Consider the following 27,994-nt stretch of genomic DNA (forward strand, 5'->3'; position numbering starts at 1 on the left):
TTTTTTATTTTTGGTCCTCCATATATAGACAATTCTAAAATGTTTTGGGGTGCATCTGTTATTTGCGAATTGGAAGGTTCGCTTATCAGATATTCAAGGGAGGCTTCCCAACTGATGTGTTCAACAAGGCTGTTTTCAGGAGCCATAAAGAGAACTGGAGGCCTTTTATTTCATTCCTGGGACTCGAGCCTCCCCTCTAACTCATCCGCTGCAAGTCATGAATGGGGACTTCACCGACATCTCGGCATCCTCTCTGGGAGGTTGAGGTGATCGTCTTACTGCGCTGTGCAAACAAAATGACTCGGAGCCCGGCTCGGAGATTTAAGGCGGAAGCGTCGAGACGGACAAACAAACAAACCAGGACTCAGACGTGTTTGAGGGAGCGCTGTCAGGAAGGGAACCATAAAATCTCATGCTGCTCGTTATTTTGCAACTACTAAATGTCCTGACTCTGGCTACATTTAAAGTTTATGATGCTAAATTGGACATTTAACATTGTGTTTTGACAGATCTCTTTCTCTCTCTCTCTCTCTCTCTCTCTCTCTCTCTCTCTCTCTCTCTCTCTCTCTCTCTCTCTCTCTATATATATATATATATATATATATATATATATTAGAGTTTATTGCCCAGGAGTTTAGTCGCAGAAATGGGTGCTAACGAGCTAACTAACATCTGTTTAAGTAATGTCATTGCCATTTGTATTTTCTTTAAGCAAAGGGGAAACACAATTAAGCATTGTAGCTTGTTGACTCGAGGGAAAAGGCTTACCCACACACCGAGGTAGGGGTCCACTCCACTGGGAATTGGCCAGGCAAGTGATCCTGGAGTCCCCCTCCACTCGGTGGCCTCGGTTGCAGTTCACCTGACACTCCGCCCTGTAGGAGGCGCCGCCGTTGCTACACTTCAGCGTGCCGTGCGGGGGCTTGGTGAGGGGTGGGCAGGAGCGTGCTACAAGAGAGATTTCAACAAAAATAAAATGTGCAACACAAATATAACCCGACAGGACAGATGAGTTACACACACTTTCCAATACTACGTTGTAACACAAAGAAGTAACCAACAATGATTTACAACTACAAAAGGCTCTTGTTTGTTTTTTCAGCAGGCAAATGTTGCGGGTACTATTTTTGTGGGTCCTCTGTAGCTTGATGACATCACTGAGGCTACAAAAGAGGCTACGAGCTGTTAATGTCACACACACACACAAATCCAACAACATAGTTTTGCCTTGGTAAAGTCTGCTTAGCTTGATGCTAACAAATAATGCAAAAAGACTATTGACTACAGTATGTTAATAGTTAGCATCGAAAGTTACAGTTTTAGAGGCAACTTTTATTTGAAAAGGAGCACTACATTTGGACAGTTTATAGAACAATACTCACAAGTGTTCTTTATTCTCTGCAACAAAAAAAAGTAATATTAAGTGTCTTATTCGCTTCTAGTAGTAGAAGAAGACGTCTTTGGTTCTTTGGTTGTGTCAGCATGACTGAACAGTATTACATTGCCTCCAGTGGCTAGGGTGGTTACACCAGAGGGAGTAGCACAATGAATTTGATGGCAGCATGAAATCATAATGCACGAACTGTTTTATTCTTTGTATTCAATGTAATTTTGTTATGGCTATGTTTATAGTGTTAAAAAACACACACAAAAGTTTGTGTTTTTTGGGAGAAGGCTATAGAACGGATTAATAACATTTCCATTAATTTCAGTGGGAAAAGAGGTGTAATCAGTAATCAGATTACTTATTCAAGTTTTGTCCTTAGGTGTGAAATGTGAACGGTTATTTGCATGTGCCGTGTGATTGGCTGCTTCATAGCAGGTAGACGAAACGGGCGAGTCGGATGTGTTGAAGACTACTTTCTCTCTCTCTCTCTTTCTGCTTCACAGATGTTCCGGAGGAAGAAGAGGTAGGCAGGGTCCAATTAAAGAGGGGGCTCAGGAAGGAGGAAGGATACACCAACAGGAAGGAATGTTATAGGGGAGGGGAAGTTCTGTACAGATGAGCGCCTGGGAGTTGAACAAGTCAGCTATAGAAGGGATGCGAAAGGAAGCAAGGAGGTATTTCATGTGGAAAAGGTCGTTTTCAACGGCGTGACTCAGAAGACACTAAACATCGGAGGGTGTGTTGATCATTTCTAGGATGTGACACAGGTTTCCTGAATGGAGAACGCTACATGTATGTTGTTACACTCAGCCATTTTGTAGGACCTCCCAGCTTTTTAGGCCCGAGGGAGGGGGTCTCCAAGGAACCGTCTGTCTGTCTGCTGCTAGTGAAATTGACACGTAACACACGACATGCCCCACCCCTTTTTTTTTTAAGACTTCCTCATAACTTTTTACACGTTATGACTAAATCGGATGAGAGGTCACTCCAAAACGAGCGAATAGACATGTTTTTTTTAGTATTCATGTTAGTATGCCTTTTCGGAGATTTTATTGCTCAAAAATTCACATGGGCAAGAAAATGAATTTTTCAAAAAAAAATTTTTTTGCCCTTTTCCTTTCACTCACAAAAAAAAATACACCAAAAAAAAAAAAAAAAAAAAGGAGAGCAATGATGATGACAAATTACCGAATGAACAATACTGAGCTAAAAAATAATTTTTCAAAATTGTCAACAGGTACTGTAATTATTTGTATCGTTCTACTTTTTACTGAAACAAATCAATATCAAATCGTATGACAACTTTACGAATCAAAATCGTTGATACTTACGTTTACAAGAGGTGGGCGAGCCCGACCAGGTGCCGTCGGACTGGCACAGCCGGATGCCTGTCCCGTGGAGGTCGAACCCCGGCTGGCATTTGACGCCGCAGGCCGCGTCGTAGTGGTTGTTGCATACGTTTTGAATGAAGAAGCCATTTTGCGGAGGTGATAGCGGAGGGCAGTGAACCACTGGAATGAAAACAAACAAAAAGAAGTCGAAATGTGAATATTGAATGCTGACATGTGGAACTATGAAAGACTTAATTAGTTTCAGAAATCTGGAAGGAGGTAAATATGCTAATTATCAGAATTTATTTGTGAAATTTGTCAAGGAAAATGTGGAATACTAAAAATGTGGGAATTTAAGGCAATGTGAAAAAAAGTTCCATATAGTTGATGTCCTTAATGGGCAGGTGCAATTATTATTATTTTTTTTACATTAAATTTAACAATGTGAAAAACATATGGAATATGGAGGTGGGACTTTTTTTCACACAAGATGTGGAATTGTGTTAAAATTTTGCGGAGGTGATAGCGGAGGGCAGTGAACCACTGGAATGAAAACAAACAAAAAGAAGTCGAAAAGTGAATATTGAATGCTGACATGTGGAACTATGAAAGACTTAATTAGTTTCAGAAATCTGGAAGGAGGTAAATATGCTAATTATCAGAATTTATTTGTGAAATTTGTCAAGGAAAATGTGGAATACTAAAAATGTGGGAATTTAAGGCAATGTGAAAAAAAGTTCCATATAGTTGATGTCCTAAATGGGCAGGTGCAATATTTATTTATTTATTTTACATTAAATTTAACAATGTGAAAAACATATGGAATATGGAGGTGGGACTTTTTTCACATAAAATGTGGAATTGTGTTAAAAGCAGATATTTTGGGGAGGTCATCATTTTTTCACAAGATGTCCTGAATGAGCTCGACATTTGGAAGTTTGAAAGAAATTAGGAAGGAGGAAGTGAACTTGTAAATTATTTTTTTTCCCCACAGAAAATGTACACATTTTGGTTCACACAAATGACCAACTGATCCTTCAGATTACCTTGGCAGGTCAAGTCCACTCGCTGATATCCCGGTTTGCAGACGCAGTCGCCGAGCGAGGTGCTGCCGGGCTGGGAGGTGTGCTGCTGGTCAGGGCATGGCAGGCAGGTACTTGAACCTCCGGGCATTCCTTCCGGTTTGTAGGTCCCGGGTGGGCATGCTAAATAAATAAAAACAGACACCAGACATACTGATACATACCTCCAACAAACCTAAAACTAAAAAGTTCTGTAGTTGATGACAATGAGAAAAGTTTGGTTTAAAATGCTATTGAGGCAAACCTGCTAACCACTAGTCCACTGTGCTGCCTGGTCTTAAATCCTTTATGGGGATAATACTTGATTAAAAACAGGATACAGAGGCTCCCCTTTTTTTTTTTGGACAATTTAATATCGTCAGTCATAAACTGCGCGAGTACACACCCACGCACATATTTAAAAATGCTCGAGAGATGGAAAAATACGCAGGAGAAAAAAAAAACTCTCCACGGGGGATATTAGATGGGATTTGTAGGCCTTAAGCAATGAGACATATTATGCGTTTTCCTTCCAACCCATTTAGAATTTCACAGTAGTTGCAATGTCCGCACATTAAAGCTTATGTGAAGCAAGGAGAGTAAATAGTCAACATGCTGGTTTTATGGCAACTCGTTTTAGTGGCGGCCAAGTCAAAAGGCCGTGTGTGAATTCGCACGTCAGCATGAAATTCAGTGGACAATTTCAGACGTTACGAGAATTGAACAGGAAGTCGGCCATTTTGGTTCGAATCAACCCATTTTGGGGTCGCGGTCCATGAAAAAGGGGCTTGGAAAGTCGGGGGGTGCGGGGGGGTAGTGACACAAAATTGGGTGGACATGTCTGTCACAACAGGATGCATGAAAAAGTCAAAAAGGACTAATGGATAAAGTTGAACATGAAGTCCACCCACATTGCATGAATAAAGTGGCCTGGATATAGAAATAAATTAGCATCTGACACCAGTTACACCAATCAGAATGAAATTCAGTAGACATGTCTGTCATAATATGACGTAGAGAGAAGCCTCAAGGGCTTATGCCTGAAATCTAACAGGAAGTCTGATATTTTGCTTAAAATCACCCATTTGGGGCCAAAACTCCCGAAAGGTTGCATGTTTTGGCTTAACGTGCACACAACAGATGGACGCACACACACATACACACACAGTCCGTAAGAGCAGACTTTCTGGCTTGTTCCGCCAGGAATCGAGCCAAATTGGGAGGGATGCGCAGGAAGTGATGAACGGCGAAAGAATGAACTTCCTTTTGAAATGTATCAGCACGCCACAGGCCACATAATGAATCTGCAGCCATTGTGTTTGGACGCCGCGGCGCTCAGAATTACACAGCAGCCAAGACGTCGCAGCCTTTATTTAGAGAGGAAGTGGGGCGTCAATGGGCAAGATGAGCAGAAAGCAGAAATCGGCTCTTATTCTTTCATTAAACAATTTTAAAAAAAGCTTTATTAAATCCTGAGACAATTCATAGACAGTCAGCAAAGTAAACTAAATCTGGATGTTAAAGTAACAGTTGTTTTGAAAGTTTCAAATATTGTTACTTTTCATTAGCCCACCTATGGAGATTTCCATTGCATGTTAGCATTAAGCTAATAGATTTACAGTCAGTTATCACTCAAAAAGAAAACAACAACAAAAAAACGCATAATAACGCTACAATAAAAATCATCTTTAAGTCACAGGGTTTTGAGCTGTTAGAAACAAATTTTACGGTAAGTACAAGGACCTCAGGGATAAGCGACTCCAGCTTCCCAAACTAAACCAGACTAGATTTCACGGCTTGAGCGGGGTAATTACTCTCTGAGGAAGAACTGGGGGAGTGAAAAAAAAAAAGGAAAAGGCAAACAAAGTGCAGGCCAGTTCATAAGCAAGGAGCCAACGTTACAATCACACGAGAACGTTTCGATTAGACCGGCCTAAAAAAAGACTGGGCCGAACACTAAAGGTTTATCCAGAGGGACCGCAGTGACCAACATAGAGAGGGTGGTTTCAACTCCGAGGGTCATATTCGTAGGTCTCCGTGTACATTCATAGGCCCGCTCCCACAAAATCCACAAACACATGCTAGAAAACGCACGGCCATCCACACGGTACAATTACAAACGCGGCTTCCCACCTCTTATCTTCGACACAAATTATCTAATTGCAAGGCAGCAAATCTCACAATTTGATGTTACTGACGGAAATATGTCTGCACATCTGGTCCGAGTCATCATCTGGTTTATTTTATTCTGCAACCGAAGCCAGCCGATTCCAGATGGGGGATCGAAATTCTGCCATCTCACCGTTGGGAGAGTCGATGGCTAATCTGAGAGTTTCCCAGAAGTAGGCCAAAGGATGGCAATGGATCAAAAATCACTAGTTTGATTTGCTTTAGGTTGTTCAGGTGCTCTTAGATGTTGTTGATTATTTCGACTACAAGTATCAACAAACACATAGACGGCAGATAAGTTCCAGTCCCTCCCGTAATAAGGAAGCAAATTTAAATTTAAGAGTCGTTTTGGAGGCATATTTCATGAAAAAAAGGGGCCTGGATAGTTGAAAGAAAATAGGGGGGGGGGGGGCTCCATTACTATTTTAACAGATCACCTCAAAATTCTGTGGACACGTTTATTATAACGGGACGCATGAAAAAGTCTCAAGGAGTAATGGATGAAATTGAACAGGAAGTCCGCCATTTTGGTTCGAAGCAGCCATTTTGGAAATTCAGTGGAAAAAAAGGCCTGAAATGCGATGAAGAAGAAAAAAATCTGCCCCAGACACCAGCTTTACCAATCGACACAAAATTTGGTACACAAAGATCTGAAGGACTCATGTTGAAAATGGAACAAAAAGTCAGCCATTTTGGTTAGAAGCAACCATTTAAAAAGACAAAAAATTTTTTTTTACCCCAGACAAAAGTTTCACCAATCATCATGACATTTTGTGGTCATGTCTATCACAACAAGCGTCACGAAAAAGTCTCAAGGACCTAGCTCTTTGACTGCCAAAAACGTTAAATAACGTTTCGTAAAATCCAATGGAGGAGTGCCAAAGACGTTAAAAGACGTTTTTTTCAAAACAGGTGAAACTAACCATTTTCTATTGTTGATTACTCAAAAACGGAATAAGGTAGAAACAAACTTTTTTTTTCTGATGGAAGATGAGAGTCCAATCTTGTTTTAGCAGTATGTGTGTTTCCATAGTCCAAACACATAATTTTCTATGGACCTTGAAAGATCAGTCAAAATGCTTAAAATCGGCTGGCACCCACGGCATCCCTTTTCTGAAAACGTCTGGCAGTCAAAGAGTTAAAAATGAAATTGAAGAGCATGTCGGCAATTTTGGATCGAAGCAGCCACTCCTCGACACCGATCTCACCGATCGTCATGAAATTTGGACGCGTTAAAAACTCTCAAGGACCTATGAATGGAAGTGAACAGGAAGTTAGCCTTTTGGGGGGTCAAAGCGGTAACGAGCCAGTTTTGATCCATTTTTGACTACCTTGGCATTGCTCAGTCTGCTCGCTTGTGGTCTAAGGCCCTCTCACGGCAGACATTCTATCAAGCCAACTCCTAAATTCCAGAGTGTTGCGAGAGAGGGAGAGGCGTTCCACTCGCAACTGAGACTTAACATGTGCATAAATAGACACTGGAAATAGACAATTAAAGTGTATAGTCTGGCCTGCAAAACACATTCAAGCCAGGGTCTGTCTCGGGGAAAGAAGAAAATGGTGGTTTTATTTTGTGTTAACACAGCCTGTATATACATTTGCTCCGACAGCACACATCATCTGGTGTGATTGACCTTCCATCGTTGACCTTGGAAAGGGATCCGGTAAGAATAACCAGTTTCTATTCCCCCCCCACACAATAAACGGCAATTTCAAGAAGGAAGTCAAGTGATCCCGAGCTCGTCGGAAGAGCGACGATATCTCTCGCAGACTCCCAAGGACAAAGTGCACATCCCGCTCGCTTATTACAGACTACGGGATGACTGGGGTTCGGCGGGGAGAGTGAGGCGAACCGCTAAACAACTGTACAAACACGGGCAGCTCTCCAGTCTGGTCAGCTTGATTATAGATGGCAGTGTGCTGGGAAATAAGTGACAAAAAGGCCCGCAGTGCGCGCGAGGTACGGTGTAAATAAACACTTTGATACGTACATACGCACACACTCACACGCACGCACATACACGATACAAAATAAAAATAATTTTTTTTAAATTTTTTAAAAAAAAAGGGAAAAAAAGAGAGCAATGATGATGACATGTGAAATCGGTAAAATTACCGAATGAACAATACTGAGCTCTCCAGAAAAAAAAAATGAAAAAATAAATAAATAAATAAACACACAAACAGGGAAAAGGTCTGTTTTTACTCATCGCGCCACGTACAGTAGACATTTCAAGTGATAAATGAGAAAATATCCTGTAACGGGGCAACAGGCAAGACAATAACAAGCTAAACAATACAAAAAATTTACTTTTACCGAGATTCCTTAACGCTTCATCTCTTGGTTACAACTCTCAGATCTCAAGTTCGTAGCTAAACATGGAGGTGATGTGTGTTTTTTCGCTCTCCCACACAAGAACAGCACCAGATCTGCAAATGAGGCTTTGGTTTTGGCACCAAAGACGTTGGAAGGAGACAAGCACGCTGTCCAGACGGTTTACAGTTATTGATGCTGTTGGGGAGGAATTTGAAGGTTTCCACAAGCGGGAGGTAACAGAGCGTCCTTACTGTTTATGTAACAGGTCCACTCCTTAGGTGCAGAATCCTGACTTATTACGGCATCCGACTGTAAATTACTGAAAATAGAAGGCCACTTTCATCCGTGTGCTGGCAGCGGTGAACTTGGGGGTTAGAGGAGGGTTCCAAAAAGTCTAGGGCGAGATTTGATTTTGGAAATGTTCACTTTGAATAAGCATGTGGGCACTGAATTAATTGCGAGTTGGGGGATAATCATGATCTTCCTACACCCCTTTTTCAGAGGATTTCTCCTCAATTTATTTTCAGTATGTGGCAATGGTTTCTGGGGCAAAAAAAAAAATCTGACTTTCCTGGCCACTTTTCACAAAATTTGGCCCAAAACTGGCTGCTTCAAACCAAAACATCTGACTTATCGTATCTACTGAAAGTTGGGGATAATTATTTTTCTAACTGGAACTGATTCAAACCAAAATCTTCAATTTCTTGCATGCGTCTTTCCGACTTTTTCTTGCGTCCTGTTACGACAGACATGCCCGCCGACTTTGTTTCGATTTGAAAAAAAAAAAAAACAGGGGCTTTCTATGTGTGGAAAATCAAGCTCAACTTTCCAGGGGGTGCTACTGAGTGAGTTTAGAACACAATCCAGAGCTGCTGTCATTCCACCCCAGGCTCCAGAAGAGGTCACAGACCCCGTTTGACTCTCAGCCCCCACAGAACCACTTCTCCAGTCCTCTCCATCACAGATCCCACAAAGTCCCGTTTGTCATAGTCCGGCAACTGTGTCGGAACGGGGCCTCGCCTTTTGTCTTTATCTGCTGGAATTCCACTCCAGGTTTTTTTGGAAGAGACTGTTTCTCTTGGCTCGGACGGGTCTATAAACAATACTGCTGGTTACACAGTGGGGATATGGATAAGGTTTCCAACCAAATTGCTCAGTCAATAATAATAACAGCCCCACTGACAGCACTGATGTTCTTGTATGTTTTTGGAAAGGGGGGGAGTCAAAAAAAAAAAAACGCAAACCTCAGAGTCTAGACAGCTAACCCACCTGAAGCCACTCATACACATACACACACACACACACTGTGGAGAGGGAGGCTTGACTCTGGCAGCAGTGTTTTGCTGCGCCTGTCAAAAAAAGCTGACCAGTGACGCACACAACGTACCCAGAATCCACACAACAGCCCTGCTTCATTCAGCCAGGCCTCCTTGAGGTAAACAGTGGCTCAATCTCGACTATTTTAAGTCAAAACATTAAGTGAGGTAAGTGAGGTGTATTTTTTCACTGCTATCATTCGCTAACTTAGCATTTTTGTTAGTCAGTTCATAACATTAGCAAAGAGCCTGACCGATTAATTGGCCAATGTTTGCTCTTTGATTTTTGAAGTATTTTAAATCTGTCAAATCTGTCCTTCAGTTTAAAAAAAATTATAATAATAATAATCAAGTTATCAGAATTTTGTTCTGTCAAATATTGGAATTGGCATCCGCCTAAAAAAATCCACATAGCAACATGTAACATGACTGATTATTTTTCTTCTTCTTTTCAAGCAAAAAAAACCAAAACACAAACGTTTAGCAAATGTTGCGACTTTGAACGAGACCTGACGAACCCTGATGTAACATTCGCTACCTTCACAAACGTTTGTCCTATCAGTGGCATAAGGGCTTTATGATGGTGAGAAATGCCAACACGTTTGGGAGTTTAGGCACATGACAGTCAAACAGAGTATGCATAACATAAGTATGGTATGAACAGAATATTTGTTGTGGTAAGTAGTAGACAATGTGTGTCGCGATGGTGAGAAAAGCAGTCAATTACGAATTACTGACTTTCAACTCGAGCCATGCAGTGAGTCAGTTTTTCATAATTGTACACTTAATCTGCAAATGATTATTTTGCCAGCAAAAACACTTACTGAGTCTTCCTTTTTTTTTTTTCTATGGAGAGCTCAGTATTGTTCATTCGATTTGACATGTCATCATTGCTCTCCTTTTTTATTAAATTTTTTTTTTTATATATATATATTTTTATTTTTTTTTTATTATTTTTTTTATTATTATTATTTTTTGTATGTGGGTGAGTATGTGTATGTGCGTGTGTGTGTGCGTGCGTGCGTGCGAGCGTGTGTGTATTCATCAGTTCACCTAAAGCCCATTAAAAAAAATCCCATACTAATAATATAATATAATAATAAATTGCCAAATGCAGAAACATCAATGTAAGTTATCACGATGTGGTGGCTCTCGCTAACAGACAGAATTAAGTAACCAGAATTAGGTTAAAAAATTCTATATACGTAGACCATGTTTCTATAAATTTTGATATTTGTTTTTTATTTGAGGCAGATATTTTTTCCATTAAAATGTGATTTATGAGGAGGTTAGACCATTGGTCGATATTCAGAGTTTGTTTATTTTTCCGGTTAACAAGAATTGTTTTTTTTTGCGATAGTAAGGGCTACAAGTGTAGATTGAAATTGTTTATGTGGTAAGTCAGTTGTTGTTAGGTCACCTAGCGAACACAAGTTTGGAGATAAAGGTATCCTACAGTCCAAAATAGCGGAAAGTTTTTCTAAGACTTTAGTCCAGAAATACATAACCGGAGTACATAACCATAAAGCATGAACATAAGTGTCTGTAGTGTTTTGTAAGCATTGGAGACAAAGGTCGGAGTCTGAGAGTCCCATTTTCTTCATCATATATTGAGTAATGTATGTTCTGTGAATAATTTTATATTGGATAAGTTGTAAATTTGTGTGTTTTGTCATTTTAAATGCGTTTTCACAAACTTGAATCCAAAAGTCTGAGTCTTCCTTTTGTTGTTTTCAAACGAGAGGTGTCACAACGGCAACGACTGTGTTTCTTTTCACAAAAAAAGTTGGTTTTCTCTGCTTTTTGATCAGAAACCGGCATTTTGTGGTGAAACTGATCCGTGTTCTACAGCTGATTACTGGCGAACAGAAAAGCTACAAACGTAGCTTGTTTTCTTTTTTTTTCTGGAGAGCTCAGTATTGTTCATTTGGTAATTTTACCGATTTGACGTGTCATCATCATTGCTCTCCCTTCTTTTTTTTTTTTTTTTTTTTAATTATTATTTTTTGGGGGGGGGGGTATGTGGGTGAATATATGTATGTGCCTGTGTGCGTGTGTGCGTGCGTGTGAGCTTGTTTTCTTTCTTTTTTTTTAGGAGAGCTCAGTATTGTTCATTCGATTTGACATCATCATTGCGCTCCTTTTTTTAAAAAAAAAAAAATTATGTGTGAGCTTGTTTTCTGATGAAAGAAGAGAGCGTACTCTTCCTTTGGTTCAGTGCTCACAATGTCTCAAGTCTGCGATTGGCGAGCCGCGGGATTACGTCGCTGTATAGATATACTTTTTGTGACATTTTTGTTTGATGGCGCACCGCAAGATTTTTCTCATGTCAGATATATGTCTCCACTCAATAAACGTTGGAAAACACTGGCCTTTTAGCGTCTGTCTGTATCAAAGCGAGCTCTCAAAACGAAACAGTTACCCAATCACTCACTTTAGATCCAGTGCATCTGTTAGTCATTGTGTTGTAATCACACACACACACACACACAAATACACGCGGAGATTGTTTCTCCCAAACGCAATGAACATGATGTAACCTTTTAACACGACGAGACCACCTGCCCGCGCGGAGTTGCAGTGCGACCGACGACGCCACGGAAAACGCAAAACAGGGCTTAAAGAGGCGACGTAAATAAAAGCGAGATGAGGGAATCTGTCATGACTCCTCGCACTTCATCATCGTCTTTGCTGGATGGAGTTGAAGCGACGCAATCGGGGCCAATGAGGGAATACATGCGGGGAAAGTTCATCTGCTGTATCACTTGTGACAGGGATGAGAGCGATGGCTATGAAAGCGGGGGTTCTCCAAATGTGGTCTTTTAAATTCACTTGTCAAAATAGGACTTTAATCCCTCATTAAATTTGGATTTTAATGCGTGGAAGATTATGGCTTTTTATCTTGAGCGAATATGTCTTTATATATATTAAATCTGACATCCTTCTCATTCTTTTGTTTCCTCTTGTTGAACTTGAAGTATCTTAATATTGCAAATTGGAAAAATAGGACTGACTTTTATGTGTGACGAAATACATCTTTGTAAACATTACAATTTTTTTCTTGTAATATTACAAATTGAATTTTGGTAGAAATATATGAATTCACTCTCTTATAATGGGATTTTTTTATTTATTAAATACTACTTTTAATAAATAAAATTACTACTAATTACCTTAATATTGTTTTTTTTGTTTAAGTCAAAAATGTATGTGCGCTCTTAAAGTGACAGTGACATATTTTTAGATTATGGTTAACTTCCACATTTCTTGACCGATTCCAGTCATTTAAATTTTAAACTGTTCAGCTCATTTACATTTTTTGAAATACATTTTCAGAGACAGTGAGATACTTTTAGTTGATGTTGATTATGGTTAACTTCCACATTTCTTGACCGATTCCAGTGGTTTAAATTTTAAACTGTTCAGCTCATTACCAAAGAGTCAGCAGTCCCATTCAAAATTTCCGCGGGAATTTTTCTAGTTTTCCCCAATATTTCCCAAAAAACAATAAAGGATAATTGTTAAGAAAGACCTATATATCCCATATAGATTTTCCCTAAAATTACATGAAATTAATTTTTCATTCTTCTCATTTTTAATTTCTAGTTTCTAGTCTAGCCTATCAAAAGTACCACCCATACCTTGAAATAAGACCAAGTATAAGCCCGATACCAGTACCCGGTACTCGCCCATCCCTACTAATGATAATAAGAGTTGTATTGGTCTCCCCTCATTAATTTTTATTTTAATACCATAATAATTGTTACTTTTTTTCGTAGTCAAGCTAACACCCTTGCATGACAAAATTTTGGTGCTCCCTACCCGTGCACTCGTGCTGAAGGCCCTTTCCGTAGTATCCCTTCTCGCAGATGCAGTCGTAGCGTCCGGTGTGCGTGCCGCACTTGCAGCTGGCCATCACGTCGCAGCAGTCCCGGCCGGCCTCGCACAAGGTCGAGCATCGGGACAGATCCTCCTGGATGTAGCTGCCCGTGGGGAGATCTTGAGGCAGAAGTGTTGAAACACATCAAACATTATGATGTCTCATTCCCACTAATGTGACGAGTGAAGAAGCATGTGACCGAAAGCTTCCAAATCCGGTTTGAAGCTTCCTGGCCGACTTCATGGCAAAGTGGAAGCGGACGCAGCAAGGCCGGAGCTGCTTTTTCGGTTCTCACGGCCTTATCCGCATGTGCGTCTGATCTTTTACGACCGCGTCTCCTCACTCGGAGGCTTCAGACAGCCTGCGAGTCGGTTCTCGTGATTTACAGTTTTTCCACATTTTTCACAGCAATGTCACAGCTTTTTCTCCAAATGTATTAAATTCATTTTCCCCCTAAAAATTGTGCAAAAAACATCCCATGATGACAACGTGACAAATGTCTGTTGTGAACTCAAGGGGGCAGTGTGGTGCATGCATGCAGTTTTGATTATTAAGTCACAGTAAAGCTGCGGTGTTATAATTCATTTGTCTCACACAAGAACAAATATATGCACGAAAGTATTAGTTTTATCATCTTTGTGTACATTTCAAACATTTCTTATACTTGGACAATGATGCATCTATGGCGTTTTGAATTATGTGTTAGCATTACGCTAGCGCAAGTTAACTTTTGTAAGAGGCAACTGCGTGTTTATTTATAATACAAAAAATGTCTTTTTCTTTTTTTTGTGTTCGTTTTACTGTAAACTGAAACTGGGAGTGTCAATGAATAGTTTTAATCAAGCACATGTTAACTTTTTGAAGAACAGCTTGCTATATCTGCCAAAGAGCCAATTATGGGAATTCCCACTCAATGGCAGGGAGAAAATTGGAATTAATTAAATGGCTGCTGGCGTTACTTAAAAGCGAAACACAACTGTAATCATTTAAAATGTTACGAGATTCCCATTATGTCATGTCAGTCGACCAATGAAGTGACCTTATATAACTGAGAGAAGTCAATGGAAAGATGGGTGCAATATGATTCTTAAGTCCGTCAACTGCTTTAACAGATGTTTTTTTTAAGTTGGTCAGCTCATCCTAAGAAGAATTCTGTCATAAAAAAGAGGGAAAATGGTTTTGGTCCATCCTACGAAAAAAATAAAAATAAATCACCAGAGGCTAAACTTGCCCGACTTCTTACCTTCATGCAGCGCACGGCGAGCCAGGGCTTCGAACTCGGCAAAGTTGTGCAGCAGGTAACAGTGTTGTTCCTTGGGGTGAGAGGCCATGTCGTGCAGCTCTCGGATGTTGCCCTGCCAGATGCCCAGGGTGAAAATTTCCACGCCGCGCTCCCTCAGAGCCGCCGCCACGGGTCGAGGATCTCCACCGTTGGAGTAACCGTCGGTGATCAGGAAGATGACCTTACTGGCATTCGCGCGGGAATGACGCAGGATTTGCTATTGGGAGACGATAGAAACTCATTAGCTGACAAAGACAAAGTACACAACTCTCTCACAAACACAAAAAACTGAAACATTTATAAAGATAACTAAAACTAGCTAGATTTATAGCGAAAATGTCTTGTTTTTGTCAATATCATACATTAGCGTTCAGGGCTAATTTAAAATACTTTGGTATTGCTGTACATCTGCACAAAAAAGGTCAAATACTACATTAAAAAACAATTTAAAAAAAACAAAAACAATACTAAAACGTTTAGAAACTAACCAAAAACAAGCATTTTGTAAAAAATTAAAAAGAACAAATTTGATATTAAATGTAAAAGACTGTATTTAAAAAATGAAAAGACAAAACGATTTGAAAACTAATTAGAAATGTATGATATTATTATTATTATAACCTGACCGGGATAGACTCCAATTGGCTCTTAATGGGGGCAAGCAGGAAAGAAAATGGATGTCTAGAGTGTACACAAACTTTCATGTTATATAATCACACAGGCCGGGCTGTCACGATACAGGCAGGACTCGAGTGAATATCGACGAACGTCACACATGACCACTAAAAGCAACCCTCATTTCTAGGCCGCTTCAAATCCCTACCTCAGCAGGAGCAAGGGGCGAGAGAAAATGAGAGAATGGCCCAAAACTGTAATGATTTCTCCGACAGACAAGCCAGCTGCTTGGCAGTGGTCGAAAACCGCCAAAAAACACTGGGCAGACGCAGATACGGTTCCCAAACTAACTTTAGCCACGCATTTACAATCCACCACATACAATTAGACAGGATATCCAACTCGGTGAGACATTTATTTTCAAGGGTCCGACGAGCTCGAATACTCTCGGGAGGACGGATATTCAGTTGGGCTGTTTACCGAAAGCCATACAACTGACTACGACTGCTCTTGATGCCAAAGAACTATGTTTCGTGAGTTGAGGAGCTTCATTTAAACCAAAAAATAGTTCTTTGCCTCCATCTTGTGGTGTCTTGATCTTGGTCAAGGAATAAATCCTAAGAAAGAAGGACACAAAGGGTGTGACGGGGTGAAGGAGAGAAAGCTCTGGTCTTTATTGTCTAATTGGCCAAACATCAAGCGGCCTCTGGCAGCAGGAGCGTAATTACAGAGGCCACGGAGCGAGGGAGCGAGGGAGGAAAAGGAGGACGGCTGCCTATAACTGCCAGCGTGACTTATCGCGCCGCTGCATTCAGGAGAACCAGGCCCTCCCGTGGCACCGCTCGCTCGCTGTAACAGCTGAGTGGTAGCTGTGCATAAAATGTAAAGATAGTGGCGTTAAACACCAAAAGTTCATGCTGGCATAATACACAAAAGTGCTAAACACAGCTTGTGCTTTTTCTTTTCTTTCTTTTTTTACCCACAGAAGAAATGTGAAGAAAATGAGCACATCATAAGTGAAAGCCATTTGTTGCAGTGACGCCAGCTGGAGTTTAATTGCTATTGTATGTGCCAAATAGAAGAATAGCAATAAACTAAGGAATCCCGTTGTCTTTGAAAAACGTGTCTGGGATGAGGCAAAAAAAAACAACTCATGTTTAAACACTTTATTGGGAGACAGGCGCAAAAATGGGTGTTTCTTCATTTTTGGGGGCAAGTCTCGCTGAGTGTTTTGGTGACAAAAAGTAGACTAGATCTTAGATATAAAAAGAGCAGGTCTAAATGGTGGTGCGGGTGACGTAACGCCATTTTGATCGATTTGATCGTGACGGAGGAAGACAGATTTGGCCCTCCATTGTGTTTTATTCATGAATATGACAATCCATCTGAATCGTTTAAATCTTAAAAAATATTTTATTTTTCACACACGTCTTTAATTGCCCACCTCATATGCGCGGCTGACTACATCAACCTGCAAGGGCGCGATCTTGCAGTTTACCTGCATAAAGCACTGTGTGCGCCTCGACCGCCCTGATTTTAAAGCGAATGAGGGGAGCCGCTTCAATTGCCAATAGAGTCGGCTGCATCCCAAGAGTAAAAAAAAGAAAATGAAAAAAACTTATTTGACTTTTTTTTCAAAAAGAAGAACATTCTCAAAGAAAATATAACTTTTTCTACAGACTTGAGAATGAACCTGCATGTTTTGGGGCATTTTTTTTCACTTTAACATAACAAGGCTTCCCGTGCATTTCTCGGCATGATGCATTTGGGCCAACTAACTCTTGCTGGCCATTTTGGCACAGGTCCAAGGGAGCGATAACAAGCCGTCAACAACGGCCGCTTATCAGTGTGTGTGATTTGGAGACAATGATACACTATGTGTTAGAGGAGCGTTGAAAGCCTGGAGGGCTTAGCAGTAAAAACATCAACAAGACTCACAATGACTTACATCCATGGACATTTTTTTTTTTATGATTTTTTGTTTGTTTTTCAAACACATAATCCACCATTCAAAAACAACAACAAAAAGCCTGCAATAGCAATCTAACCGCATCCGCTCAGAAAAGCCACCTCCCCACTCCCCTCATTCATTTTCGGAAGTGAGAGTGCTTATTTTGACAGACTATCTGCTCTGCTTTATGCTTTCGCTAAGACAAACATCAACATGCAACACTCCACTGGCGGCGCTTTTGAGAAATATTGGGCTCAATCTTATTTTCACATTCCATGGTGTCTGACTGAGTTGCTAAGCTACGCTAATATTTTGCTTGAACCACAATAATTACACTTGCGAGCTGTGTGGAAATGGATTGTTATCGGGTCTTTGGGAGTGAACTTGCAACACGTTCAAGTCAGCATTCGCTGCATTTCCCTGAATGACAGTGATCATGAATGCCGCGCATAATTGAAGGTGGCAGCCCACGCCGCAAAAGCCACTGACAGCCACTTCCTTTGGAGACCCCCTGACCCTGCCAACAAAGTATTTGCCTTCAAATCCTCCACACCGTTCACACCGTGTATACGCCAGACTCCTCACCTCAACACCTTTGCTGGCTTTCATTTATCAGCAGATTGTAAAGCGCTATTTTAAGCCATGGGTGGCTGATGATTGTGGCCGTTTATGTGCTAAAGTGAACTCTGTGGAACGGTTTGGGTAAGTGACACCCGTGTCTGGACTCTAGGTTGGCCGACTCCTGACTGCAAAATTACATAAAACGTGAATCTCCAGTCATTTTCAGGCTTCTTTCAGACACACTTCTAGAGACTTTTTTTTTTTTTGCTTCTACTTTCAAGATTCTCTACAAATCACCAGTCTGACATAGATAAATGGGCTTCCATTTCCCCAGGTCAAAGGCCGTCACAACCGTTGAACTCGGCTGACCTCGCAGTGCGCATATCTGCGTCTTACCTGGCCATCTGTCAGCACATCACCGGAGATATGTGCTTGGAAAATTAAAAAAATATATGAACCTTTGGGTAGTGGCAACTACTTGGGGGAACAGTGCAGTGTACCTGAAAAATCTATAACAAAGTAGGGGAGACCGGGGGTAGTTGTATCACGGGTAAGTTGTCACATTGCAATTTTTTTGTCGCAACGAAAAAGTGGAATACTAGTTTTCTTTGTATAAATGGTCATAGGTTGTGTACTGAGAAGAGAATAGCACATTGTGAGCTGAGAGGAGTGCCAGTTATCTGTTTTGCACAACCCAAAGTAAAAATGTTCAACTTCATAAATTTTGAAACAGGCATCGTACATAGACAAATTCTAGCAGCAAATCATGTGGACTCGTTAGAGGAGAGATTCGGGCATCTTGTCATGCTTCAGTCACTGCTTTGTTTTAAGCTAAATTTAAACTAGAGCAAGTACTAGCCAACATGGTAGTTTGGGGCAACTTGTCTCAATCATTTTGGGGTTTGTTGTCACATATGCAAAGAATGGCAAAAATGCACCTCTGGCAACTCTGTTTTGTTTCATTGTTTAAAAATAGATTTTCCAGTTGTTGGAACTACAGTATGCCCACATGTCAGGACTGGTTTAAGTTTCATGATGAACCATCCATCCACTAACCGAAATGCTTTATTTATTTATTTATTAATTCAATTTTGTATTGCCAGTTTAAGGGAAGCAAAACAGGCATTTGTGGCTGAGAGCTATGACCTACTTACCAGCAGTTCCTAAGGGCTTTAATCTATTTCATAATATTTTACGTTAACGTTTGCTCAATGGCTATGGTAAATTTTCAAGATCAATGATAAACAATTTCTCTGGCTGTAAAAAAAAACTAAACAAAACATAAACAGAAGAACAAGGATAATTTTGTCCTAGTTTAATTAGTTGCAAAATCCAGTGTGACAACTTACCCCATATAGTGTGACAACTTACCCATTGGTGGGTCAACATGTCACATGTTCACTACCTCTATTTGATGGCTTATAACTCTGCACTGGCACAAAGTATGAAAATGACATGAATACAAAAAATCTACCTAATACTTTGGTCTTTCATCTGATATACATTTTGTTTCTATATGATGCATTGATTCCAAGAAATATATAACTAGCCCCGGTCTCCCCTACCTATACTTTATTACTCCCACCATTTAACCATACATACTACCACATCCATTTTGTAGCACTTATATGTCGTCACGGTAGGCTTTCCAGGAAAAAAAAACACATGGCAATGTAATGTCTGAAAAGATGGAAACTATCTGCGCAGTCATGGCTATGGTAAATTTTCAAGATCAATGATAAACAATTTCTCTGGCTGTAAAAAAAAAACTAAACAAAACATAAACAGAAGAACAAGGATAATTTTGTCCTAGTTTAATTAGTTTCAAAATCCAGTGTGACAACTTACCCCATATAGTGTGACAACTTACCCATTGGTGGGTCAACATGTCACATGTTCACTACCTCTATTTGATGGCTTATAACTCTGCACTGGCACAAAGTATGAAAATGATATGAATACAAAAAATCTACCTAATACTTTGGTCTTTCATCTGATATACATTTTGTTTCTATATGATGCATTGATTCCAAGAAATATATAACTAACCCCGGTCTCCCCTACCTATACTTTATTACTCCCACCATTTAACCATACATACTACCACATCCATTTTGTAGCACTTATATGTCGTCACGGTAGGCTTTCCAGGAAAAAAAAACACATGGCAATGTAATGTCTGAAAAGATGGAAACTATCTGCGCAGTCATGAATGAGGAGGCCTCAGGGTCCTTGCGTTCGAGACACTCAGAGGCTGGAAAGTCGGCCCAAATTTCTGGAAAATATTGCGCATCCATTGCAGAAAAGAAGGCAGGAGAGGGGGAGTCCCGTGAAGTAACAATCATTTGTCAAACAATTAAATTGAGTGGATCGTCATGGCTAGTGAGATCATTTTCACCCACAATGACCTACTTGCCTCGTCAGACATTTGACTCTCCGTCTTATCGCGGCGAGGTGAAGCATCCCTGATCCCGAGGACCAGACGGAGGGGCTGCGTGGAGGCCGGCGGCAGACGCACCGCGAGTGGGAGGAAATGATTAAGGCCAAGATGGCGGGAAGTGGCGGTTGCCGAGACAGGAAGCAGAGCCGAGTCTTATCATTTTATCGCGGTCTGGCTTCACCCTTGGGAGCTGGATCAAAGACTTGCACCTTGCTTTCATTTTGTGCAAAGGGTGCTCTTTAGCCATGTTTTTTTTTTTTCATTCTTCAGAGCAGAGGCTGAGCTATATAACACAAAGACAGTTGTGCTCATAAGTTTACACACCCCTAGTGTATGTAAACTTATGAGCACATTATTTTATCATTTTGCAAAGACATTTTCACCAGAATTTTCTTTTTCATCATCAATGAATCAATCAAAAATGACCCTTTAGCCCAAAAGTTCACCCGACCTCGACTTTCTACACATATACAGGGATGTGATTTGACCAAAGTGAAATTATCTGAAAATTTAGCCGGGTGTCTGGGGGACGCTGGCACCCAGCTAGGTCCAGGGCAGTGCCCTGGTGGGGGGACAAGGGGGGCGGAGCCCCCCGGAGCTCATGGGTTTTCTGTGTTTTTAAGTACTTTCAATGCACTCACATGACAAAGAAATAGACAAAACAACAGCATAAATTTTCAATGTATATTGAACTATCCCATATAAAATGGCAGTTTTAGCCAACTCAAAATCAGTCACATTCAAAAACATTGGACTGCCTTTGCTTTTAAAAACTATCACTGAGAATATCATCATATCTAACTAATGTGATTACTAAGTTAACACATAAATAATGTTGAAGAGTTCAAATTTCATGAACAAATAATTGTATCATGACCAAATAAAAAAGTAACTCATATTAGAGCATACCACAAATGTCTTTGTTATAGCAGAAGATGTTATCTGTCGGAGTCATGTGCATACACAATGAACTACTAAAAAAAAAAAAAAAAAAAACAACAGATTTTTTTTTTTTGGGGGGGAGATAAAAAAAAAGCGGAATTCCGCGAATTAGCGGAAAAATCACATCCCTGCATATAGTATCGGTCCTTCGACTAAGTACAGAGTGTGTGTCCTTTTGCCAGTTGCCACCTCTGCTGGCTGTGCACTCGCAAATATTATGACCAACGGGTCTCGTTTAACCTTGCAGGCAGTGTTCGAAGCGGTCTTCAGTTCGGACGGAAAACACAGAAATGGGAGGAATGGGAGACATTGTGCTGACTCACTGGAATGAGAGTCGCGTTATTTGTTTGGCCTGCTGCGGCTTGGCAAGGCCCACGACGGCCATTTATATTTTTAGCGCCGGTTAGGAGTTATTGAAGCGATTACATGACACAGACGCGCTCGTGTCTGTTTTACGGCCGTCAGCCGTGCACACGTGTTCGCGCGTTCCCACTCAAACCACTCAAATGTACTCTTAATTGCACTCGATGACAAACATGGAAAGATGTGCAGTCCGTAAACATTTCGCTGTGATTGATGAGCCCAACGGCTTTCCAGGTGAGTTTGGAAGCATTCAATACAGGAGTGGGGGGGGGGGGGAATTTAAATTGCCCAACTGCGAGTTTAAACGCTGGCTGGCAAAGCAGAGGGGATCATGCCAATAAAGAATTCCAGGATCTCCTTTGACCCAGATTTGCGTGCCACCTTACCATCAGTTACTTTAAAAGAAAAAAAATCTCTTCAGCCATTTTCCTCACATTCTCCCTATCAACTCTCCTTGTATGCTGCCCAATCCGCTCAAAAATCGGAACCCAAGCCGCATGTCCACCTGCAGCAAGAAGGTGACACAGCACTGTCTCGTGAAAACTCTTAAGGATGAAAGTATAAAAAGAAGACAAACTCCTGAGGTTGCATTTTGCTAAAAAGCAGACAATCTACTCATGATACACTTTCCTAAAATGAAGACAAATTATACATGTCATACTTTCCTGAAGACTATCTATTGATGTTGTTTTCCTAAAAAGAAGACAAACTTGTTAACAAATATTTCCTAAAGAAAACAAACTATTGATGTTGCACCTTCCTAAAAAGAAGACATCCTATTACTGCACTTTCCTAAAAAGAAGACTAACTGTTCATGTTACATTTCCCTAAAGAAGACAAACTATTTATGTCGCACTTTGCTAAAAAGAAACTTCATTATTGACAGTGAACTTTCCTAAAAAGAAGACAATCTATAAATGTTACACTTTCCTTCGGAAAGACAAAACAGTGATGTTGCTCTACTGATGTACTTTCCCCAAAGGAAGAAAACTATTGATTTTGCACTTTCGCACGTAGACAAGGCAGCTTTTAATGAGGAAAAATGTCAAAGTTTCCTCATGCGGGGAAAAAAGAATTCTCTATATTGTCCCCTAATTTTCTGTCTGCATTCTTTCCACAAGCAATGCACAAAAAAAAAAAAGGCAAAAATGAGACATGACCACGACACATGCTGACGACGCTCGACGCCTATGCCGAGACCGAGACATGAGACAGATGGAGACCAAAGAGTCGTGTCTCTACATGCAAGCCTGGTGGAAAAATGTCTCCCTCTCTTAATGGATCCCAGCCTCTTAGAGCCGCTGAGGGAATAAAACATGGCCCTGTTATTACTATTATGCAATTATCAATTATCGTCATCACTGTCCCAAAGAACACCAAAATCTCACCTCGCGAAAAATGAGAGTCTTGCTCAACCAAATGACTTTACAGGATTATTGAATCTATGTGAGCAGCAAGGGGGGCCTCATCCATGAGGTAAAGTTTAAAAATCTATGCACACATTACTAGATAAATCACTTAGGGAGTATTTGGGAATACTGTTAACACACTTGAGGACCGGCCCACCCTCTAGAGCGACTTTTTTTTTGTCTTGGTGTTGTGGTTTTTAGCAGCATGGGACCTGGCCAGGTCTCCTTATCAGCATTTAACTTAAGGAGGTTGAGTTGAGAAACTGTCCTGAGGGCCAAACCGTTATGGATATGGCCCACGGCTAAGCGCTGGAAACACTGGGGAGAATCCAGTAAAAAATGACTAAATGTAAAATGTTTTTCTATGACTTTCGGTATTTGTGTGTATCCATCAACCGTCGTGGGCACAATTCGCAGTTTTGCACAAATATATTCAATGTTGTGCAGGACAAGTTGACCGAAAGCAGACCCGATGCATGAAGTGCTTGTACAGCAGCAACCTCATACCACCAACATGGCTTACTTACACAGCTGGGCTGCGTGGACTTGACAGATGAACCGGGCCATATGTCCTCCTTCATGCGTGTGCGAGTGTGCGTGTGTGCGAGTGTGCGTGTGCGCACGGTCGGGTGTCAGGCGGCTCAAATCAACAAACCATAAACAAGCTAACCTTTGAGCTGTGCTAAGACTCACGAGAGGGTAACACGAGTACAAAAAAAAAAAAAAGCCGACTGATAACGGTTTTATAGCCCTCCCTGTATTCAGGTACCATTTCTAATTAGACTTAATCAAAGGCTAACACTCTTAACAGCTGCTATGCTAACACATAGCACGATAAAAACGTGTTGCTATGCTAGCTAACATAAAGTATAATAACAACTACTGCAGAACAGAGAAACTTCTGATGTCACCTGACAAGTGTTTGGCAGCACATCCCTCTCTTTATTCTGCTACTAATTCAAATGAGGATTTATTAAATGCTAACACGCAACCCGTTCATATGCCAACACACAGCAAGATACAGCCTGCTCACAATTGGTATGCTAAAATAGCAACATGAATAGAGAAAGTGTTCAAGCCAGTTGAAATGCTTTTTCGCATCACTTCCAGTATCCTGGGACCATTTCTAATAAGAATTGATCAAATGCTAACATGCTAGCACTTGCTATGCTAACAGATAGCCCGATAGTAACTCGCTCACATACTGTACTTTATCCTGAAAATGACAGCCTGTTAAAATGCCTAGTGTGGTTGGAATGGCAAATTCTAATTCAGAAAATCGGATGACAAGTTCCACCTGGAAACTTTTTTGTTTCTGAAAAAAAATGCCTTCTTGGGCAATGGCTTTGTGCGAGATTTCAAAAAATGCCTTCAAAGTAGAGTAAAACAGTATAACTGCATTGTTCCTCAACCTCCTCCTTGTGGTTTGGCAATCATGGTGCTAAGGACCACTGTTGAAGTGAGTTGAGGAGTTTCATTCAGACAAAAGTAGTGATTTGCCACCATCTTGTGGCACCTACAGGCAGTCACAAACCATTTTAGTGGTGGGTGTCAATTACTTGCAAATTTCCCCTATTCCAGCAGGGCTCGGTTTCTATCCCCTGCGACAAGTTGTATTTCTAATGAGAACTGATCAAATGCTAACAGTTGCTATGCAACCTTGGATATAAAACCACATCATCTTCCATCACTCATTTTTCGACTCACCGCAGCTCGCTGGAAGGCTCCTTTGGTGTAAGTGCCCCCTCCTCTATAATTGATAGCCGGGATCTCCTTGTTGAAGAGGGAGCACTTGTGCTGGTGCGGCTTGGGGGCCGTGATGTGGTCCACCCTCGTCACCACGTGGGTCTTGGACGAGAAAGTGACGAGGGCCACGCGCGTGTTCTCCGCCGTCACGGGGAAGTCGGAGAGCATCTTGCGCACAAAGCGCAGCTCGCTGCCAAAGTTTCCGGCGCCCACACTGGACGACTCATCCACCAGGAAGACCAGATCCAGGCAGGCGCTTTTGTCGCGGAGCTGGCGGACGTTGCGCTTGAACGCCACGCCGAGGCGCGCCACTTTCCTCTCGGCGCTCTCCGAAAGGTTGCCGGCCCACGAGGAAGACGCCATTTGGCGGGAGTTGCGGGGCTGCCCTTGGCCCACGGTCCAAACGTCCAGGACGCACAGGACTAGGAAGCAACAAGTCCACGACAGCGTGGACCTTTGCCACCACATAGTGAAGAGCACTGAGGAAGGTCTCTGCGGAGGTCAAGGAGGACTTACGGGAGATCAATGCGTCCTGTGCACATGGCAAAATTCACAAATTTATGCTTGAATTTGTACAGTTTTTTACCCTAATGCTGATTCAGGACATCTCAATTATTAGAAAATATTTTTCACATTCCCAAAATTTTAAACCAGTCCTTCCATATCATTTGTCCAATTGAAAGCATCTCTATGTAAAACTGTTGTATCCAGTCGAGACATCTCAGATTTTATTTTGCATTCCTCAAATCCCCCACATTTCGGGGGACAAATTTCACAATTTTAAAATTTGGCCTAATGCTTCCACATTTATCCACAGATTGAAACCATTATCACTTCAAACTGTTCAATTCATTCCAAGTTATCTCGGAACTATTTTCCACATTCCCAAAAATCCCACATAATGAAATTTTTTTACCTAATCTTTCCACATTTCTTGATTGATTCAAGCCACCGGAATTTGCGTCCTCAAAGCTCAGTGCGACGTTCCTTAAAAGCATCGCTTCTTCCTCAATCCATTGTCTCCTTGGTGTCTCCCCCACAGACAGAAACCTCATGCCCCTTTTCCCTTCAAAAATCTAAACAAACCTGTCCACAAACCCCATCCTTTTTAGTCCAGAGGCTTTTCCCTTCAGTGCCAGTGTGCCGACCCTCTCCTATGCGAAGCTCTTCGCTCTGAATGCTCCTTCACTCTCTTCCAGAATCATTTAGGAGGAGGGAGGGATAAAAAGTTGGGAGACAGAGAGAGGCTGAAGGGGGAAAAGGGGGCAGTCCAGCAATGGCGGTGAAGTCATTTTTTTTTCTCTCACCCCCCACCCTTCCATCGTCTTCAATCTCCCTCCCTACATGTGTGGACTGTCAACATTCCCAAAGAGAACAGCGGGGCCAGCGCCGCCAATCACCAGAATGGGATGAAGGCTAAGGATACGGTCATACCTTCCCAAAAGATGGGAGTCTCTTGTCTCTCTTTTTCCTCTCCCCCGCAGATTTTTATCTGCAAGCAAAACAAAGACAGAGGAAAAGGAATTACAAGGGAAAATGAGCAGCGGCAGACGCTCAACGGGTGGTCAAATTAGAGGCAGCCCAAATTTCCCAATTTGTGCTTTTCAATGGAACATACTCAACAACATATTTTATTCCTTACCAATAATGTCCACATTTCAAATCGAACATCAAAGGAGCCATCATTCTCCTCAAATTCCCACTTTTCCCACAATTCCACATTATCCATGAACCTTTTCCAAATGTAATTTACCCTTCTATGTATCAGTACTTATTCAAACAATTTGTGACACATTGGAGATTATTTTCCCAAATTCTTACATTTTTCAATATTTACCATCTTCCAAGACTAAATTTCCACATCAGTGCCGAAAAGGAAACAATTCTGACCGAAATTCGTCCACATTTCTCAAACTGATTCAAACCATTTCAACATAAAACTGCATCTCATTCAGGACGTCTTGTAACTATGTTTCATTTTATACACAAATTTACTAGTTTAATGCAAAAATTGTAAAAGTTTTACCTAATAAAATCCCATTTCTGAAGTGATTTAAACCATTACACCTTCAAACTGTGAAGCTCATTCAGGACATCATGAGAATTCACATATTTGTCAGTGTTTCTGCAAATCAATAAATTCAAAAGTACATATGCAATTAAGCTGATTCCTTTAATAATCGCCTAATCAATCAATTCCATTTTTCCGATTAACTGATGAATCAGATTTCATCCATCCATTTTCTTCGCGCGAGTGATGGAGCCTATTGAATCAGATTTAAGAAGAAAAATCTATCCAAATTTCCCTGTTATACAAAAACAGGACATTATTTCAGATTGGCAGTGCACAAAATGCACAAACATATATTATGATTCAATAATCAGTTTTTGTGATCGGCAATAACAGGCAATGATCGACATATGCTGATCACAGAAAACAGCCAAAGGATTAGAGCACCGCTAATATTAACTTCCTATTTCTACAGTACATTTCTCAAGCATTTTAAACCGTTCCAACTTCAAATTGTTCAGCTCATTCGGCACATTTGCTTTCCATTACATTCATTCTCTGGTTTCCAATGCTGAACATTTTTAAATCATCAGTGCCATTGTCTCATAGGGTCACGCTCCTTTGTCTGAGTCAAGTGTCTTCAGTTTAAACCCAAAATTGGAATTGGGCAATGGGTTTATGTGGCCACATCATAAGGAACATACAGACCCAGACAGACACGCTCACACAAGATTCCTTTCCATTCCACAAACCCCCTGACTCCCTTGGGACGATCACCAAGTCTGATGAGGTCTGCAGTGCCAAAGAGCAGGAAGTCACAGCTGTGTGTGCGTGTGCGTGCGTGAGTGAGTGAGTGAGTGAGTGAGTGAGTGAGTGAGTGAGTGAGTGAGTGAGTGAGTGAGTGAGTGAGTGAGTGTAATGTACACACCATTGAAAAATATTCCAACTGAGTACAATAATGGATGTAAACAAAAACAGTCAAGTAGCCTCAGCACTTTCTGTATTCAGGTTGCTATCGTATAATGTGTTAGCATAGTTAGCATTCGAAGTTCTCATTAGCTTTGAATTGAATGTAAAAGAAGCGTCTTAACTGCGTTCTTTCTTCCACATTGGCGGCGCTCTCAGTGGATGGGTCAAATGAGGAGAACGAGTTTCACCCCACTTAGATTGGCGTGACAATCAGTTGTACTTTAACCTTTTTAACCTTTTTTTT

The 27,994-nt window shown here is 41.0% G+C and overlaps 1 protein-coding gene across 6 annotated transcripts in view; it reads right to left on the reverse strand.

The window, feature by feature from the left end:
- Window positions 1–25,911, reverse strand: part of svep1 (sushi, von Willebrand factor type A, EGF and pentraxin domain containing 1) — a 60,202-nt gene extending 34,291 nt beyond the window's left edge. For all 6 annotated transcript variants that reach the window (XM_077543865.1, XM_077543863.1, XM_077543864.1 and 3 more), the window contains exons 1-7: window positions 25,687–25,911; window positions 24,732–25,302; window positions 14,705–14,960; window positions 13,404–13,580; window positions 3,765–3,923; window positions 2,719–2,898; window positions 769–948 (exon numbers count right to left, since the gene is read on the reverse strand). In XM_077543865.1, the coding sequence (XP_077399991.1) occupies window positions 769–948; window positions 2,719–2,898; window positions 3,765–3,923; window positions 13,404–13,580; window positions 14,705–14,960; window positions 24,732–25,238 (1,459 nt within the window). In that variant the 5' untranslated portion in view covers window positions 25,239–25,302; window positions 25,687–25,911. The remainder of the gene's footprint in view (window positions 1–768; window positions 949–2,718; window positions 2,899–3,764; window positions 3,924–13,403; window positions 13,581–14,704; window positions 14,961–24,731; window positions 25,303–25,686) is intronic.
- Between the last annotated feature and the right edge of the window lie 2,083 nt (window positions 25,912–27,994).

The sequence above is a fragment of the Vanacampus margaritifer genome, chromosome 15 (genome assembly GCF_051991255.1).
Source record: "Vanacampus margaritifer isolate UIUO_Vmar chromosome 15, RoL_Vmar_1.0, whole genome shotgun sequence".
In the NCBI taxonomy this organism is placed as follows: Eukaryota; Metazoa; Chordata; class Actinopteri; order Syngnathiformes; family Syngnathidae; genus Vanacampus; species Vanacampus margaritifer.